The sequence below is a fragment of the Ischnura elegans genome, chromosome 7, assembly GCF_921293095.1.
Source record: "Ischnura elegans chromosome 7, ioIscEleg1.1, whole genome shotgun sequence".
NCBI classification, from domain to species: domain Eukaryota; kingdom Metazoa; phylum Arthropoda; class Insecta; order Odonata; family Coenagrionidae; genus Ischnura; species Ischnura elegans.
In genome coordinates this window covers 22,584,271-22,603,105 of record NC_060252.1, presented here as the reverse complement: position 1 = coordinate 22,603,105, position 18,835 = coordinate 22,584,271, and the positions used below count along the sequence as shown (strand labels likewise).

Here is an 18,835-nt window from a genome sequence, read left to right as displayed (position 1 = left end):
AAACAAAAATCGGATGCGGTAAGAATTAATGGTAATATTAAGCGATCTCATTGTCGTGGAAAAAACTAACCTACTGGCGTCGAAGAAGAAATTTTGGGTATTATTTAGAAAAATTGACTAGTAAGTACCTGTGTACAGAGTTCTGGCTGGGACGTAACCCACAGTCGAATGCCTTCGCGTTGTCACATATACGGATACTATTTTAATGTTTGTTATATTGTAATTTCATCCTCGCTTGACTTGTTGCCGTTCTTCGTTTAGGAGACGTTTTAATTCTGTTCTTTTGTCTGGCATATGTAGTGTTATTACACATATCTTATCATATTCCCTCTTTTTTTTCGCTCACAGGGTGAAGTTCGGTGTTCCCTTGGATGAAGTGTGCAAAAATGACATTCCTGGGCCGTTATTGGTGAGTATGGCATTTCAACTGTTTTAATTGCCATTTTTTTCCTTTCGTGTCTTGCATTAAATTATAATTAACAATCTTTGAGATTAAGACCGATGAAGCAGTGATGAAGTGTCACGTTAAAGCTGTCATCGCATGCGTGACCGATGGACCGTGGCTTTCTTTTTTCATGAAATTCTATCTGCGTGGGTAAAACAACTCAAAAATCATAATGGTAATGCCGGGGGGCCCACGGCTGAAGTCCCGGACAGCCTGGGAAAACTCGGGGACCTTTCGGCACCAACCACTATTGGACCCTGCAAATGGGTGAACTGTAAATTGAAAGAACCCGCTAGACCCCTGCAGAGTGCCCGTCTATCATTCTTTTCGTACTCGTCAACGCTCTCAAAATTATAATCATCAAGATACTTTGGGATAGGTATCCTATATCGCTCTCTTTTCAGTTCAGTTTTCACATTTTATGTTTTTCATATTTTAACTCTACCACCGATTGTCTCCCCCCTTGGGTAGACAACCCTTTTACTTTGATTACTTTTAAATGTAATACTTGATTTAGACGGAAGCAGAAGTAATTGTTTTACACGGCGTTATATCGCCTCTTAAAATGACTCCCAAAGATCCATTCAGGCTTCGAGAAATTGACATAATAAATTAAATTTTGTTATAAATATTGTGGGATTTTTCGCGATTCACCTTTCACGATTTTTAATAAATTTTATTGCACAATACTCATCTTAGTGTCCACCATGGTCTCGGTGATTTACGGATATGTATGTAGACAATGTTTAAACGCAGAAAGATGCCCTTTTAAAGTTATTTAATGAAGGGTAATTGACAGATTTTTTCTATCGAAACTAAGCACTTAGCTCAGGAGAATATGTCGTCAGTGTCGTGAATGCCGTTGTGATCAGTGCCATTAATGTCATACGCTTAATTCAGTTAGCGGAGTGATAGTTGAGGTTAGACCGCTTCGAAAGAGCGTGAGTGATTTACAGCCAACATCCTCGAAATGTGTTGAGCAGAGGGTGTGGCTCATATGTGCCACCGTCAAAGGCACCCACACGATCAGCCCGCCCAAGGATTTTGAGAAATCGACGAGAGTAATCCGTAGTATATTCTCAATATCTCATTTTATTATTGCCATTTACTAGATCTAATTGTAAGTTAAATCTAGTCTTATTATAGGCCTAATTATTGAGATTTGAAAATGGACTATTTTCCAGTATCTCGCCAGAATGATTATTTTCGTTATTCTTTTAATTGCCGTAATTTCATTTTTTTTATTCTGGGAAAATTAAAAGTGGCCCAAGTGTTAATCATTCTTAAGAGGTCTACATCGTATACTTTTTATGGATATCACAGATGGTGTGTAGCACTTTCCATGGTGGCCTACATGAGTTTGAATGAGAGGAGCCTTAATCCAGGGGCGCAGCTCGGAATTAAGGCTGGAGGGTATAGGTGCAACTAATACCGGGGTTTGTGCGGGTATGGAATAGCCACCAGAATAAGCGGTAGGTGCGAGATTAATAATTCTTGAATTTTAAGATAAATGGTTCAAAATGGTGAGTTTTACGGCTTTCTGGGGGATATTTTATTAATCCTTACACTATTCTATTAGTAATATCAATCCAATTAAGTAAAATGGGTTAAACTTAAAAATTTCTCTGAGATCTGGGGGGGTTTTATCCCCCAAACCTCCCCCCTCTCTCGCTGCGCCACTGCCTCAATCATATATTCACAGTCGCGATAGTAGTAAAGTTATGATTTCAAAAGATCACGTGATCGCGAATGTAAATTTTGAAAAAAAAAAAATGCCATAGTTAATGCTTATTTCTCCGGGCTATTTTTATTGCTCTGCCCGTCACCGACGCGAGTGGCGAAATTTGCAATCCCAGGTAAATGTGCGGTGTGTTAGCAACCCATGTTGAGCACCCATTTAATTTTTTTTTAATGCTCTACCCAAGCTAAATGCTTGAGTTGATAATGAAAATGATGGCTGTCTTCACGAACGTCATCTTCGATGCTCCATTGTGTAGAGAACACCATGCGTGGAAATTCTCCCGTCGGAATTTTGCAGGTTGAGAAGATGCCCACAATTGCGAACGACCCACATATTTGTCAGGTAGACAACGATAAAATGATTTCATTTTTGCGGTAGAAAAATGGGAACACACTTCCTAGAAAAATAATATGCGCTAGGTAAAGATGTACCTATATTTTTAATCCTCTAGGTAAGCGTATTACTCCCGATTGCTTATTCAGTTTTCAACAGCAAATATATTTCCACAAAATATCCGTTTGATTATATTATCATTAAAGATACGTCCATTTCAGCAACCCTCTAACAATGAAAAATCAATCATCAATGTGAAAAACATTATAATATTTTAAAATAATAATAATAACATGGTTTTTGTAATACTAAACCACATATATAATGCTAAACTTAAGCCTAAAGTTAAAACAAACCTAGTTTAACAAATATTTCGTGATAGAAAGGGCTATCTCGGAAAAATTTTCGTTGTCGGAAACATAAACGTTACGAAATGATAGAATGTAACTTTCGACTGGAAATGCATGAAATCGGATGATGACGAAAGCACAGATGATATATCTATACATCATGCTCATACGTTGTGTGACAACAGTTTTTCAGAGATCACATGCGGCCGCTTCCTTGTCATCCGTTTTATTTACTCTAGATTAGAAGAAAATTTAGGATTCCATCGGAGGCCGTTGTTATCTGGGCGAGGAAGGGCGCGGAGGACAATGATGTTGACGCTCCGAGGCCCAAACATTATTTCAAGGAAGTCGTAAGAGAGATAGTGGTAAGAGTGGCGGTAATGAAACTTCCTGGGAAGTTGAGACAAGAAATGAAAGCATGATTACTTTAGCAGCGTCTAATCGGCAACACCTGTCACTGCGGGTGACGACGATTTCTTCCGTAGAGAATCAAATGCGCCAATAAATATTGGAGGAAAGTGAACCGAGGGACCCCTCTTGGATATTTAACCCCTTCCAATTCGATTAATTTTCCGAATATCGTGCTCCTATTCTCTATTTATTTTTTCTGTGGTTCTCTTTTGAATGGTAGGTAATGAAATGATATTTTGTAATTTGTAATGAGCGTAAAACCGTGAAATAAAATGCTATTATTAAACAAGGAGAACACAGGTATCGCTACTCGAATAAAATCATTTTAATCCTTCCAATGCATCATGTTTCATGAAATATTAATTATTTATGTATACTATGTATTTTTTAACATTTTTAAGCTTTCAAAATAATTATATTGTTCCTCTAAATAGTGCTAGAATTATGAAAATCCGATGACGAGATACACTCGTCATTGAGCGATTTGGCGTCGAAAGTTCATGACGAGCTAGACTCGTCATTAGCCTCGCAAAGGGTTTAAGACCTGTATATCCTTATAGGGCATGAAGAGTGCATGTTAGGACAGTAATCCGACCACCCATGACTGTGATTCTATGTACACTGAGGTTCCCCAAAATGCCTTCCTTTGAAAAAAAAACATTAGCAATGGAATTCTCGGGTTTTCAGCCGGGTAATAACGTCTATTTTCTCCTACTTTTCGATGTCCGACACGTTCCTCGTCGTCAGGGAATGATTCTGCCTCCATAATCGTGGCCTGTCTCCTTGTATTACAGTTGAGGTCTCTTCCCATTGGTTGGAACCTATTTTCGTTCTCCGATAACTTAACTGCTACTTAAGGTCTTCATAGCTAATTTTATCTGTAACTCTGCCTTAAGTCGTTATAGCTTTGGCAATGTCTGTGTGTCTTTTCACCGGGATCGGTGACTGATTTTGTCGAGTGCCGTTATTTCTTCAGGGTGCCTCGTTTAATTGCCGTCATTTATTGCAATGCGTTCCGGCGATTTTGTCCATTGGCTGCTCCTCTTAGTTACCCTCGTCTCCATTCTTGTGCGATAGCAGCTTCCGCGTCGTAAATGGCGAGCGGAACTTATGAACAGGTTATCTCGGTCCAGGCATTGAAACTGAAAACAAACTCTAACCTCAGAATTACTTGAAACAATAAAAACAATTGGCTTGAAATTTTGTTCATAGGAAGAGAAATTGCCTACAATAATGCGAATAAATGCATGCTGGTGATTGATCACTCCCTGCCAAACACCCTAGAGGTGGCTCGCAGGGTATTATGTAGATTAGATAGATTAGATTAGATAGACGATTGACGCATTGGGAGTGGACTTCTTTTTCGGAAATTGATGAAGGACCAAATTATGTGTAAAAAAATTCGAATGCAGCTATTTTGGTGGATCAATACTTTTCTAGATATCTACGATTAAAAACCTGTGCCCGTAAAGACCATCATTTCTCCGTGGTTTTGGCTTCGAATACATCGATTCTAGTAATCATCAAAAGAAAAAGTTCCAAAATGTACCTCGCTTTATATCCCACTTTGGTCATTCCGTTTAAAAACGGTTGTCTTTTTTGTTTTTCTAAGCTATATTTTAGTTTATTGCATATTTTTTACATTATACATAGTTTTTAAGTAATTCGTGACAAACTATTTGAAAACACGCTACTTTTTCTTCTGATCAATGTAATTTTACGTCCCAATTTCTCCATTTTTTTTTCTTTTCAACGAAAGATATAAACCGTAGCAACCAGGCTTAGACTTCCTTTACCCAATATATTCTTGAGGCTACTTAATCGTCATCAAAGTATTACTCTGGCCTCTATTCTATTCTTGAAATGCCTCTGACCTGAATGCGATCCTCTATAATCGTAAATCTTCTGCAATCATAAATTTGCCTCATCTGCCGACGACTCACCCTTTACTCATCAGGATCTTTTGAGGAGGAGAAAAATATCTTCGTGAAGTTCCGAGTTGTAAACATCCTTTTTTTTCCCGAGGTCGCGAGCACACACAGCCCGTTTCCAAACGTGTTGTTATTATTTAAGTTACCCCAATCGCTGTTTTGATTTTATGGAGGTATTTATTGCCGAAACAAAAAAAACCGAGCCAGTTATCGGGTAAAAATTCTGAATTTAATTCTAGCGGCGACTAAAGTGATGGTTAATGTCTCAGATATTTAAAATTGCTTTAATGGCGTCAATTTAACGTTTATTGCGAGAGTTCCGAGAGTGATGTGGGACGCAGCTCAATTTAATGTTCTCTCCGTTACTCCTTGGCAGGTGGATGAATCTGATAATGGTGTGAATTCGTCTCTTTCTCATAACGAGACGTGTAATACCCGGAATCAGGTCTATCGTTGAATTCAGTGCATCTGCCGTCCGTCTGAACGACCTTGCCTCGCTGCGATAAACAAATGGTGGTGGATGTCGGTAATGGTCGCAAAAAGTGCGATATATGGTCGAACGTGGCTATAACTACGTTGGTATTGCGGTAGATTGGATGATGTACACAAAATTTACATCTGCACAATACCACGCGAGCCACCTCAAAGAGTGTTTGGCAAGGGGCAATCAAAAGGATCCCCACATGCACACTACAGGGTCCAAAAAACGTTACGCATACTTTCAAATTATACTTCCACGTTCATGCAAAGGCAAAACTTGCCATCTACTCATGAAGGAAATCTGCCTATGAAGCTAGAACATGCAAAACATGTTGTTAGAATTACTATGAAAATTCAGAAACTTTCATTAAGGATTACATAAGTTAGTCGGCTACGCTAAAAGTCAACCAACGTATCAGTAAGTCCTAACACTGCCGTTATCGATCGAACTCGGAATTCTCATCCATCGCGGAAAATGTGGCATTATGAATCTGTCTGATCTGCAGTTTACCCCTCTTATTTTATTTTTATAATCCGATCTATCGTAGTGCTGGGGTTCGTTAAATATGATTAACTTCGTCGGAAAATAAACTGCTCTTGAATTTCCATGATAGGTTTAGTTTTCTTTCTCCAGTCTGACAGAGATTCCCATTAGAGTTGTTTTTAGATGGCTGTCTATTAGACAAGACTATCGTAACGACTAATCTTAAACTAAAATCAGGGAAATTGATTCGAAAACGGAGATCAAGGGACGCACCAGTCCCAACCGGTGATGCTTGATGTATGTTGTCATTTTCAGCGTATTTTAATCGGTTTCCTAATAAGTTTTCAGGACGGTGATGAGGTCTTAACGATCAATTTATTCTCCATATGTACTCGATAATATGTAAAATCGTAAGGAATAGCTTTGTAAAGTCATTAATTTGTTACAATATATCAACATGGGTTTAAATTTTGCTTATTGCCACATAATAATTACTTGATTTCTTCGTGAAATTCGGATCGCTTTGTCAGTCAGCGACGCGAGTGCGACTTCTATCGACGCATGTGTAAGCTCGGTGGTTGATAACTCTAGCGGATAATCCCTTTGCATTTGGAGAATCATTTATTGTGTGAATACAATAATATTATGGAATACCAATACTCCATATGTCAATTGCATCGTTCGTAGAAAAAAATTGTGGACATCCTGGTTGAATTAGATTGGAAATTAGGGTGGAATTCGGGTCGATATTTAATGAAAGAGAAAGTTGACGTGAAACTTAGGAATGCGCAGTGTCGTTGTCATTTTTTTCTAATTCTATCCATCCATCGAATTTTAATCAATTAATTAATGCATCTAATTTTTCCTTAATTGCTGAATTTATATTTATTGATAATAGTTTATATAGAAGTTATTAAATGTATCGTTTAGTTTCAATGGCGAGCTGCTGCATGACTCTCCGATCTGTTTCGTGTGGAAGTCGCCTTGAACTCTATGTGGCGTGTCCACGGTCGTCTCATATTTCCGCTGATTTCCATGGTCACCTTCCCCCCTACAATCCGATGTATTTATGCCTCCTGACGATTGTCCCTCCCCCCACAACCGAACCCCTCATTCGGTTCCCGTTACATAATTTCGCGTCTCCTTCACTCCCCAGCGACTTCGTTCGCACACTGTCGCTGGCACGCGATACGCTACATCTCAATCCGCTTCAAAGGAAGTGAGGGATGCCTGTAATCTTTGAAGGCCGTTTTACACGGTACACGGAATTGCGCAATCTGACGTAAGTGCGAAGGCGCATTCAAGATTGCGTCGTGTAAAGCGGCGAATTGCTATAACACATGCGAGAATGCGTGGATGCGAGACGGCAAAATAGCCCGTTCTAATTTCGTTCTTGCATTCGCGCAATTCCACGCCATTTTGGAAATTAATGCAGCTCTAACCTGCGCAATTCCGTGTAACGTGTAAAACGGCCTTGAGACATCGCAAATTTTCAATCTTAAGAGTAGATGTACATCTACATCTACATAATACCCTGCGAGCCACCTCTAGGGTGTTCGGCAGGGGGTGATCAATCACCAGCATGCAGCATGCATTTCGACTCCCACATGCACACCACACCGTCCAAAAAACGTCCCGTATAATAACAAACTATACTACTATATGCTGTTAGAAATAGAATATAGAATAGAAATTCAGAAACATGCTTTAAGTTTTACATAGGTTAGTAGGCTACACTACAAGTCATGCAATCTATTTACGAGTTCTATTGCTGCCGTTATAATCTCTTATTGATCGTGGAAAAAATGACATTCGGAATCTGTCTGTTCTGCAATCTCTCTCTCTTATTTTATTTATATGATCTGATCTTCCGTAGTACGTAGGCGTCCGCAAGATATGGTTAACTTCGTCAGAAAAGACACTGCTCTTGAATTTATCTAAAAGGTTTAGTCTATTTTTCAATCTACGGTCCGACAGAGATTCCCATCCGACTTTATCTAAGAGGTCAGTTACACTGTATGTATTTGGTAGACGTGATCACGAGAAGAAAATATAGGAAATAGACTGAAGAACTGGTGTAAAATGTTATTCTTTCCTCGTACTATTAATGAAAGCAACGGTGTCTCAATTATAAGAATTAGTAGCGTCGACTCATTTCATGTTTTCCACTTACTCTTTCCTTTTCGACTCACTCTAACGTCGCATGGATTTACTTCAGGAATTACTAACGATTGGTACATTTTGCCTTTGCATGAATGTGGACGAATATTTTGTTAACATGCATAATATTTATATGGCAGTGTTGTGTACATGTCGGAGTGCTCTTTCTTGCTGGTAATTGGTCACCCCCTGCCAAACGCCATAGAGGCCATGGCTTTAAAAAAAACAGCGCGTCTGGGCATATTAACACTTAACCGGTGACGTGCGGTCTGAGAGTCCTCTGCGTATTTAAAATTATAAATATTTTCAAATTGGCTGTATTTAAATATCTAAAATCATCGCTGGCTTCAAATTTTTGTATATGAAGGATATAACACTATTAAAATTAAACGTTTTTATAATTTAATTCCGTAAATTTACAAATAAATTCGATTAGAGGTCTGAGAGACCTCCCGTCACGCCTGCTAAATGCATCAAGAAAAGGAATAAATGAGATAAATTCAATTGTTTCCTATTAGTTAGCCATCTTTCTTTGATATTTAAGGCCTTATTTTGAATTATGGCGAGATATTGACGCCTAAAAACTATAATTATAATACAATTGTTTTTTATATCAGTTTTTGGATCCTCTTTTAAATTACTTTTTTCACCGAAAAATTGGTTCGTATTGGTAACGCATAAAATATAAAGTTTAGAGTACTTTAGAAGATAAAGAAACAGAAACGTTAGCCACAAAAATGCCGTCGCAACATATGAATATTTCATTTATTGCGGTCTTCCAGACCACACGCCACTGGTAGTGTAACAAATTATTCACGTCACTGGTTAAGGGTTAAGAAGGACCTCCATTTAAATCCTTTTACCAAGTCTCCTACCGTTTTCGAGCTCTGTCATCTTCGACGCGCCAACCAAGCTTTGCTCATCCCCTCGACGTGTTCTGTGTCCGCGTCACGAGTGATCCTCACTCGTCGGTCGAATGACATAAAATCTCGGTGTGGCCTTTCATTCGCCGAAGCGGAATGGCGCGCTTGGAGCGCCATTTGAAGCATCTGCGGAATGCTGTGGAATGTTAAGAAGGTCTCCATGGTTGCTAAACCCATGTTTTCTCCCGTGGTGATTGGCTGAGATCGGTAGTTCTCCTTTGAACGTCCCTACCGCAATGCCACCGAGCGTCATGTTGGCGCATCAACCTGTTAGCAATTCTGGGATAATTACTCCACAATATTTATTGAAGTAAATTAGGTGCGAAGTACCAGTGCGCAACACCAGGTGTTCATCAACCCCAGTACTGTTTTATACTGAAAAAATTATTTTTTTGGCCGTTCGTATGTAAGTGTACGGGGATGTGACTTTTTGTAACATTTCTCAAACGTACTACATACCACCCCGCAAGCCACCTCTATAAGCGTATGGCGGGGGATGTTACGACTACACCCGTAATAAAAAAGGTGGACAGAGATGTGGATGTGGAGAAGAATGGAGAAGGTGAAGTGCACGGAGAGGAGTAGGAACGACGAAGTGTTGGACATGGTGGGTGAGGAGAGACAGCTTATAGATGAGGTAGGCAGGAGACACGGTATGGATGGAGGGAGTACTGAGCGGGGAGGGGATGTTTAAAATGTCGGATTGTAGAATGTCCTTACTTGAAAATGTAGAAAGTCCTTACTGAAGTACTTACTACGTAGAAAGTGCTTACTGTTTGTTTATGTGAAAGAACGCTTCCAAACTTGACTTCTCTGCTGCTGTCAACGTACACGCCTCACTTCCATACAGAAATATACCCCATAAGCAGCATCTGATGAATTTTTTCCTTTATGCATTCTCAGCAGGCGTGTGGTCTTGATTTACTTGGATATTGAATTTATTTATGGATATTTACTTGTCTTCTGACTTCTTTTCATCCGTGTCTTTACTTATTACATCCTTGCGTTCGTCATCTTTTATTATGTACATGTTTAATATATCCTCCGGTATGCGAAACCTGTCTTTGTAAGTGTCTTTAAAGGATATGATTTCCTTTATCGCTTCGTTGCCATTGTCTTCAAGTTCGCTAAAATATTTCGTTGCCGTTCTTTTCACTACATCTTTGGCTGCAGGCACTTTTCTGATCGAGTTCTTCTCTGCATTCTCAGCTATGAGTAAAGCCGCCTTTTTGTAGATTGCCCTCTTCGCCTGCGCTTTTCTACAAGTATTTTTCCCGGACATCGATTGAGCCGGAGTAGCTGGACCCAAATCTTGGTGATGTCGTCACCATATTAGGAATGTCGTCTCATCAAATGTCTTTCCTGTCGGAATTGATGTTGCGTTTTTGTGTCCATTGTTCCACGGGGGACAGAGTCCGTCGGCGACCGCCTTATTACCCGCAGGCGGATGTCTTTTGCCGCGTAATATTTATTCTGATTATGTCCGACAGTTATTCGTCGCACCCGGCCGTGAACGCGACAACCAGACCCCCATTGTGTGTCTCTATAGATCATCCTCTTGTGTGCACAGACCATGGGAAGTTATTTTCTCTCGTCTCTACTGCCTTGGGTTGGTACGCCGCAACGACACGGCGAAATACCATCAGCATAGATAGTTTTTAATCACCATGACGACCACCCGTGAAAGTTTTAATGATGAATATTCAAAACATATACATAACACCATGAGCGGGCCACTTATGGGGTTTTTGGGGGGATGATCGATCACCCCCTGCCAAACACCCTAGAGGTGGCTCGCAGGGTATTCTACATCTACATAATACCCTGCGAGCCACCTCTAGGGTGTTTGGCAGGGGGTGATCAATCACCAGCATGCAGAATGCAATTGGACTCCCACATGCACACCACACCGTCCAAAAAACGTCACGCATACTAACAAATTATACTACTATATGCTGTTAGAAATAATAATAAAATTAAGAAACATGCATTAAGTTTTACAGAGGTTAGTTGTCTACATCACAAGTCATGCAATATATTTATGAGTTCTATCGCTGCCGTTATAATCTCTTATTGATCGTGGAAAAAATGACATTCTGAATCTGTCTGTTCTACAATCTATCTCTCATGTTGATGCAGATTGATGCAGATGCAGGACCTTGTAAAAAAATATTCGTCCAAATTCATTCAAAGGCAATATTGTCCCACGGTTAGTAATTTCTAAAGTAAATCGATGCAAGGGTAAAACACTGGAAAACATGCAATGAGTCGTCCTGTTGCGCTCCTTAATATTACTTGGAAATATTTAAATTTTAAATTTATCTGTTTTACGGTCAATTTTCTGTATTTTATTCTCCTGATCAGGTCTACTATAGTACGACGGTAAACGAAGGATGTCTTTCAAGTCGCCTGATAAAAAGTCCCCTCCGAATTATATAAGTCAAATAAGCCTATATTTTTCTCCGCGCTCCTACAAAGCTTCCCATCCTAACTCGCCTAATATTCGTACCCGTATATAATAATGATATTAAATATACATACTCAATGATAAGACGAAAAAAATATGGTTAAAATTCAGTGAGAACGAAAAATACAAACTGAACAGGAATGGGACAGTTTTCCCTTTCTGGAAACCAAACATATCCCTTCTCACAATAATTATAATTTAGGTAGTTCAAAATCATGGCGTTTAATTCGTCACCAAAAAATACTGATGTAGCGTCGGGGAGGTGTTTGAAATCCGTTGTCGGGATGGGGGTGGTCTTTGTGGCGGTGGCTGTGTCCTGTCATTGGTGGAGAGAGGGAGTCGTGCTCCCATCAATGAACTCCATCCTCTTGGAATCGTGCCCTATCTACCTCCTCTCTCTCTCCGTCCGTAGAATCTCCGAATTTCTTTTCTCTTTTTAATTGCAAACTGCGACATTTCCTTAGACGATCAATTCCTCCTCCAACCTGAAAGGGCGACTGAAGAGTAGAGTCCAACCATTTGTGACGCCCGCCTTAATTCCGTCCTTTTCTTCGTCTCGAACGCATCATAACCACCACCACGTTTTAGTACTGATCACTCACTCTATAAAATATCGTTGGTCCCAACGGGGGTGGTGAAAGTGCACGTGTCGTTGACCTGAATGGTTTGCCCTTGTCCGGCAAACGAGCGCTTGTGCGATTAAGGGTATAGTACTGCATCACCCCGTGTCACACACCTTGGCGTTGGTTTGCACTGTACCTCGTAGATGTAGATGAAAGTGAGAAGTAAGTTTGTTCCGTTACTCTAATTTCTTTCCGTGAATTTGTAACTAAATGTTTTCATGAAGTGAAAATACACAACCTTAGTAACTTTTCACTGGAGAATTATTTATTGGTACGACGCGTTTCGACGCTTAGGCGTCATTCTCAAGTACACTGTTTACAATACTAACAATCAAATAAATACCCAAATTCTTCTCCAGTGAAAAGTTACCAAGGCTGTGTATTTTCATTTCAACATGGATTTTCAGAAAGTAAAAGCCGAATCAATTGAATTCAAATGTTTTCATGTTTTAAAAGGAGATTTTATTTTTTCTTCTTCAAAATTTTATTTTGCTAGTATGCGTAATATTTCTATGGCCGTGCGGTGTGCATGTGGCGGTCCTCTTGAATGCTGCATGTTGGTGATTGGTCACCCCCTGCCAAACACCCCAGAGTTGGCTCGCAGGGTATTATGTAGATATAGATGTAAGTGATTCGGTGACAGACGATAGATAGGTGTAACTAATATCGAGAAATGGAGTGTCAGAGAGTAGGTTCCCTTAGAATAGTGGTCTCTTCAGCGGATGCATAGCGGGCAGTCGCCGAAAAGAAAAAAATCCTTGGAAAGGGGGGGGGGTCGGCGTGGAAGAGTGAAAAGTCGCCCCCTCCCCTGGCTACGTGCCACTTTTTAAGAGACGAGTTGCAGAATGAGATGGATGTCGAGCGATAAGGGGAAGGCCCTCCCCTCTCTCCTCCCCCACTCCCTCACCCCCTCCTTGGGGATTGAATGGGGCCGATCCCATTCACCGCCTCTCGGCGGAGGGGGGGGGGGGGGGAACGTTTGGGTGGAGTTGGGATGGGTCACTCGGCGACCATCGCGTTCGTTATATTCTCTCTCTCTAACGAAATTCCATGGGTAGTGTGGACTAAAATATGCTTGTACAAGAATTAAAGCAGTGCGGGAAAGTTTCTTGGGTTTCCTTCGTGTGCGTTGATGTGGTTAATAATATGCTTCTAACGCTTCGACGGTCAAGTTTGCCATTTTCTTGAGGGGCAAGATGATTTATCCGTGGAAATGTTGGGAGCTTGTACCTACTCATAACACCTGGTGGAAAACCCGAGACTTTCCGGAAAATCATAAGCCAAAAAGAAACTCTTGTTTTGCTGTTAACAATAGTTCAAGATAATGCAGTTTCGCTTTTGTATTTGTTTGCAGTGCATGAACACACCTTTTGACTACATTTAACCGGAAAGCCTTTGGGTTGTCTTCTAAATATTCGCCTAATATTTTTCTTTTGAACATTGCTACCTCGCTATTATTCAACCCCTGCCAAGCACCTTGAAGGTGATAATGAGAGTAATTAGTAGATGTAGGTGAGTGTGGTGTTCGAAACGAGGGCACGCCGTGACTCGTCGAGGCACGCTTTAAGCGAGCGCGGGGTGCGGTGATCGATCTCCACATGCAGCAGCCGGGGTGCCGTGTGGCGCGGCGAGGCTTCAACATCCCCTCATTCTCTCTTCAGGCCCTTTCTCTCTTTCTTTCTCGTCGTCTCTCGCCATGTTCCCCTCTGGCCTCCCTCCTCAATGACCCTTCAACTCACGGACTGTAAACCAAAGACCCTAGCTACTGTCTGTCACAGAAAAAGCAAGACACCCGATTTTGTGTAGGTCTATCGTCAGTATTCGAAATATGGTGCTAGCGAATAATGATGCAGATGAAATGGATCGACGGGGTAAGTAATGAGAAAGTCAAAAGAAGAGTGAGGGAGTACAGTAGTCTTCTAAAAACTATGAAGAAGAAGGGACGACAGTGAAATGGTCAAATGATGAAACATGATTGCCTGGTAGAAACAGTTGTCGAATGACAGGTGGAAGGGAAGAAGGGCAATGGATGGTTCCGAATGTGTTACGTAGGACAGGTAATAAAGGATGTAAATGAGAAGAAATATGCCCGTGTGAGAAGGCTAGCAGATAGGAGAGCGGTGTGGAGAGCTGCGTCAAACCAATCTGTGGAATTTTGACTTATGGTGATGACGATCCTCCAAACGAAGTAATCATTGCTACAACAATCATATTTGAGATCGTTTATTTGTGCGATGGATCGACTTCTTCTAAATATCCTGTGCGCATTAGTATTTCTTATCCTTAATATTTTCTCAAAAAGTAACCGTATCTTTTTCTCGTAAAATCACGTTGTCCAAATGTGTATACTTGGTATTTCCATATTTTTAGTTCTCATTAATTTCAGTTTATGTATAAGGGAGCCATAACTTGCACATATACTTTCATGCTGTCATTGTGAGCTCCCACCACCCATTGCTCCTTGAAACCCTGGGCCACGATTCAAAGGTACTCTCACATGGAAATACCCATCTACATAATCATATATTATTGCGATGTTATAAGGGTAAGCTTTTTCTGAGACTAAACATTTGACTTTTTGACTCCAAGCTCTGTAATTATGTGGAAAGGCCCTAGCTGCTTGGGAGGAGCCATTGACTACGATGCGTAATTAGAAAAGACTTAAAGAAACGTTAATTAGGGTTAAGATGCGTGTGCCTCGACCGCGCGGCGGGTGGTTAATGGAAGCGATCAGGGTGGGATTTCCCCCTGGGTGTATTCCCTGATCTATTCCTCTGTGCGAGTGCAAATGACTCCTCTCGAATGCTTTTTGATGGCTTTTTATCTCTCCACACACATCCTGACCCTACTTAACGCCACCCATCCCTCTTCTTCAAATTACGGATCCTGTGTCAATGGGTCTCCATCGCCCATAGCGTCCACACCCTCGCTTTCTTCTCTCGTTCAAATTGCAAAGTTTCGTGAAATGTGTTTTTAAAGAGTTAGGCCCGATAAACGACGCGTGCGTCATCTTCTCAAAAGGATTATCTTCTAATTGCACGTCGTTTCAACTGATAGCGGGGCGGCCAACTCAAAAATGTCCATTATATCACGGGTTTATATGGTGGTTATAATTGTCCTAGCATGCGAAAAAGTTACATTGATGGTGGAATATATATGTCGTTTTGAGAGGTATCTTTCAAATAAAATAAGTTTCATCTCGCACTTGATTGATTAGCAAGATTGTACAAGCTGGCAGAGAAACTTCTCTGCATAGGCCGTAATTGTGCTGAGATTTGTGCGCAAACTATCGTGGTAGGATTTGGTTCACTGCAGGTTCTGTGTTAAAACCCCTGTCGTGTGGTGAACCCATGTTCGTGGACTCACTCTCTTCGTAGGCATCGTGTTTCACACGGAAGTGCAGTAGGAGAAGGGGACCTAGGGTTCTCCTTAATTACACCACTCTCGTACCCATTGGCCTCCTGTCGTTCCGCATAGACCTCACCTTCGCTTCCCAGAGGAGATCACCTAAATGCCTCACTTAATATCCTCCCTCATCCCCCCTTTTTCCATTCTTTTCTTTCACCATCGGCATGCAAAACATTAGTCATACTTACCTACCGACCACACCAGAGTGAAGCTTATAGCTCGAGGAGATTGCGGTTACAAAGAGGTCGTCGTTCAAAATCCGTGTGTTTGAGTGCATCCCAAGCTTAACTATTTTATGGCATTTCCCGTCGAGCATTTTCCAAATTTCTCAGTACTCGTCTCGCGTCTTAGTTTGAGAAGATTTCGTACAGTAAATATTTTGTCGCATTTATGGGAATTAATGAGTGAGTCAGAACGTAGAATGTATGCTTCATCGTGCATTCATATGAGAGAGTGATTATTTATTTTTTGTACCAAACCAACAAAAAAATTATAATCATTGTGTAAGATAGGGACTAGAAAATATGAGAGAAAACGAAATAATTATGTGAAAAATTGCCTCCGTTCCTGTAAAAAGGCCGAGTTTATCGCAAGTTCCTATACGAACACTGGGTGCTGTTGTTGTGTCTCAATGAGGGTATCTACATCTCGGTTCCAAATTATTCTTTTGTAGGGTTCCTTCTCTCTGCATATTTTAGTCCTTGCTTCAGGTGCATCTACCAAATACACTGCGAGTCACCTTTTGGGTGTTTAATCATATACACCTATTGGGTGTTTGGCAGGCGTTGACCAATCATCAGAATAGGATCATCGCATGCACACTACATGGTCATAAGAAATGGCAGTGAGAACAAAAAAATAAGATACAAATGGAAGAAAAAAAGCATGCAAAAAGTCGTCCTGCCCCCTGCCAAATATCCCAGATGTGGCTCGCAGGGTATTATGTCGATGTCCTTGAGAGTCCATTTAAATACCCTTAATATTCCTTTTATATGTATCTGGCCTTTTAAGGAACTTATTCGCATGAATAATTTTCTATGCATTTTTAGGATTTCTATTAAAGAGTTACTTTACTTAACTTGATATTTATCCTCTTCGGTGGTTACCTCGGCGACAAACTACATCGTCGTACAAAATGCCAGCTGGACTGAATTTTGATCATGAGAGACCCTCATTTTTCCCACGCGTATCGCCCACGCGGATTTTTTTTTCGTCCGGCAATTTTTTTTGCTAGCATTGAAATTAACTATTTTTTTTAATTTTCCCTCTAAGAATTCCAGAGACTTAGGTATAACGTCGCTGTTGTCTTTAATCGATTTGAATGAGAAAAATTATGCATGCTTAATAAGTTACCTCGTCGTAGACGGCGAGTTCTATGGAGTTACATACGAAAACAATAATTCGCACAACGTGAAAGATTGAATCTTTATTCATAGTAGACCAGAAAACGCAGTAGAGTTCCACAAACTTTATGTTGCCGTCGACTAGTTTCGACAGCTATAGCGACATTCTCCACAGTTGTTTGTCTTGAAAATTTCTCTATAGCCTTCGGAACTAGTCGACAGAAACATAAAGTTGGTGGAACTGTACTGTTTTTTGTTCTACCATGAACATGGTCCTCTTGCATGCTGCATGTTGGTGATTGGTCACCCCCTGCCAAACACCCTAGAGGTGGCTCGCAGGGTATTATGAGATACCTCCTCGTTCCACTAAGTCACGCCAGAATCGGTTGATTCCATTGAATCTTTACTTTTTACTCGTTATCATTTCAGTTATTTGAGATTTCCGTTGCGCCATTTTTTGTAATCTGATTGATTTGACTTCATTTACTGCATTCATTCGCGAATAACGAAAATTTTATTCGCCCAATTTACCTTAATTTATTTTTTTGGTCACGCGTACAAACTTCAGCATAAACAAGGGCATGTGTGTTATGCCCTAGTTGTGAACTCGGTTGTACATTCACTCGAAGTAAGAAATTCTGTGGAATCATATAAAGAGTGCATACTAATTGTCATGATATGCTGCGAATATATATATGCGATCGTGGGATGCGATAGGCTGATGAAGGGGGGTTGAGGAAGTGAGTGCTCTCCCCACCTGCATCGAGGTCGTCACTTTCCCGCGAGGGACGCGGTTCGATTATAGCGCGCGAAACACAGCCGCACTTTCGCTAATGAGGACACAGAGTTGCTGCAGCAGCAGCTCTCACAGCCTCGCACTGAGAGCGCGTCAATATGTGCAACGCCTTTCTTTCCTGGGTTTTTAACGCACACATAGTCTACCTACACTTCTACAACCTTCTACAATTTAAGTCTCTGATTTCCAAAAAAATCCGCTCCGATCTCCCCTGCCAATCACTCTTGAGGTGGCTCGCAGGGTGTTATGTAGACGTATATAAGAGCTAAATCGTAACTAATTCGTAATAATGAATTTTTGGAAAAAGACTTTGCCAAGGAAACATTTTAAAATAATGGAGAAAAGTAATTAAATGTAAAGTTCGTGTAGAATTTAGTAGTTACAAAGGGAAAGCAAATTTAGGATTTTTTCGGGCAGTCAAATCATAAATTAGGATATATTAAAAGAGTTATTGGACAATGCGATGACAACGTGAAAAACCGATGTTTTTATTCTCAATCTCGATCAGAGAGTTGTTTTGTATGGATTTAATGTAAATACTGTAAAATTTACTCCAAGGAAATGTTATAATGTTATAATACCTTTTTCGTTGGTACCTTCTTTACAATAGCAAGCTTAGTATCTTCGGATGATGTTGTTGTGTTCTGAAAAATTGAAGGTGAGTCCGTTAGAAAGGGACCCCGCTACAATTAATGAATGGTCTACTACTTGGCAGTTGGAATTAATTTTGCACAGGGGTCCAAATGGTCACTAATTATGAGGAAAAGGGCATATCTTCAAGGAGGAGTTACAGTGCAAACGGGACTCTACTATCTGATGTCACGTTCGTGAAATATGTACTTTGGAGTCACTATTTTTCATGGGATAAATTTTTCTCATTAATTTTCTTCAAAAATTCGCACCCTTCATTTGTTTGGTTTTTTTCCCTACCACGCCTTCA

The 18,835-nt window shown here is 40.5% G+C and overlaps 1 protein-coding gene across 1 annotated transcript in view; it reads left to right on the top strand.

Annotated features, from left to right (window-relative positions):
* Window positions 1–18,835, top strand: part of LOC124162565 — a gene marked incomplete at its 3' end in the record, with an annotated part of 197,599 nt that overhangs the window by 124,266 nt on the left and 54,498 nt on the right. Inside the window, exon 3 of the mRNA XM_046539141.1 lies at window positions 349–409. Within this exon, the coding sequence (XP_046395097.1) occupies window positions 349–409 (61 nt within the window). The remainder of the gene's footprint in view (window positions 1–348; window positions 410–18,835) is intronic.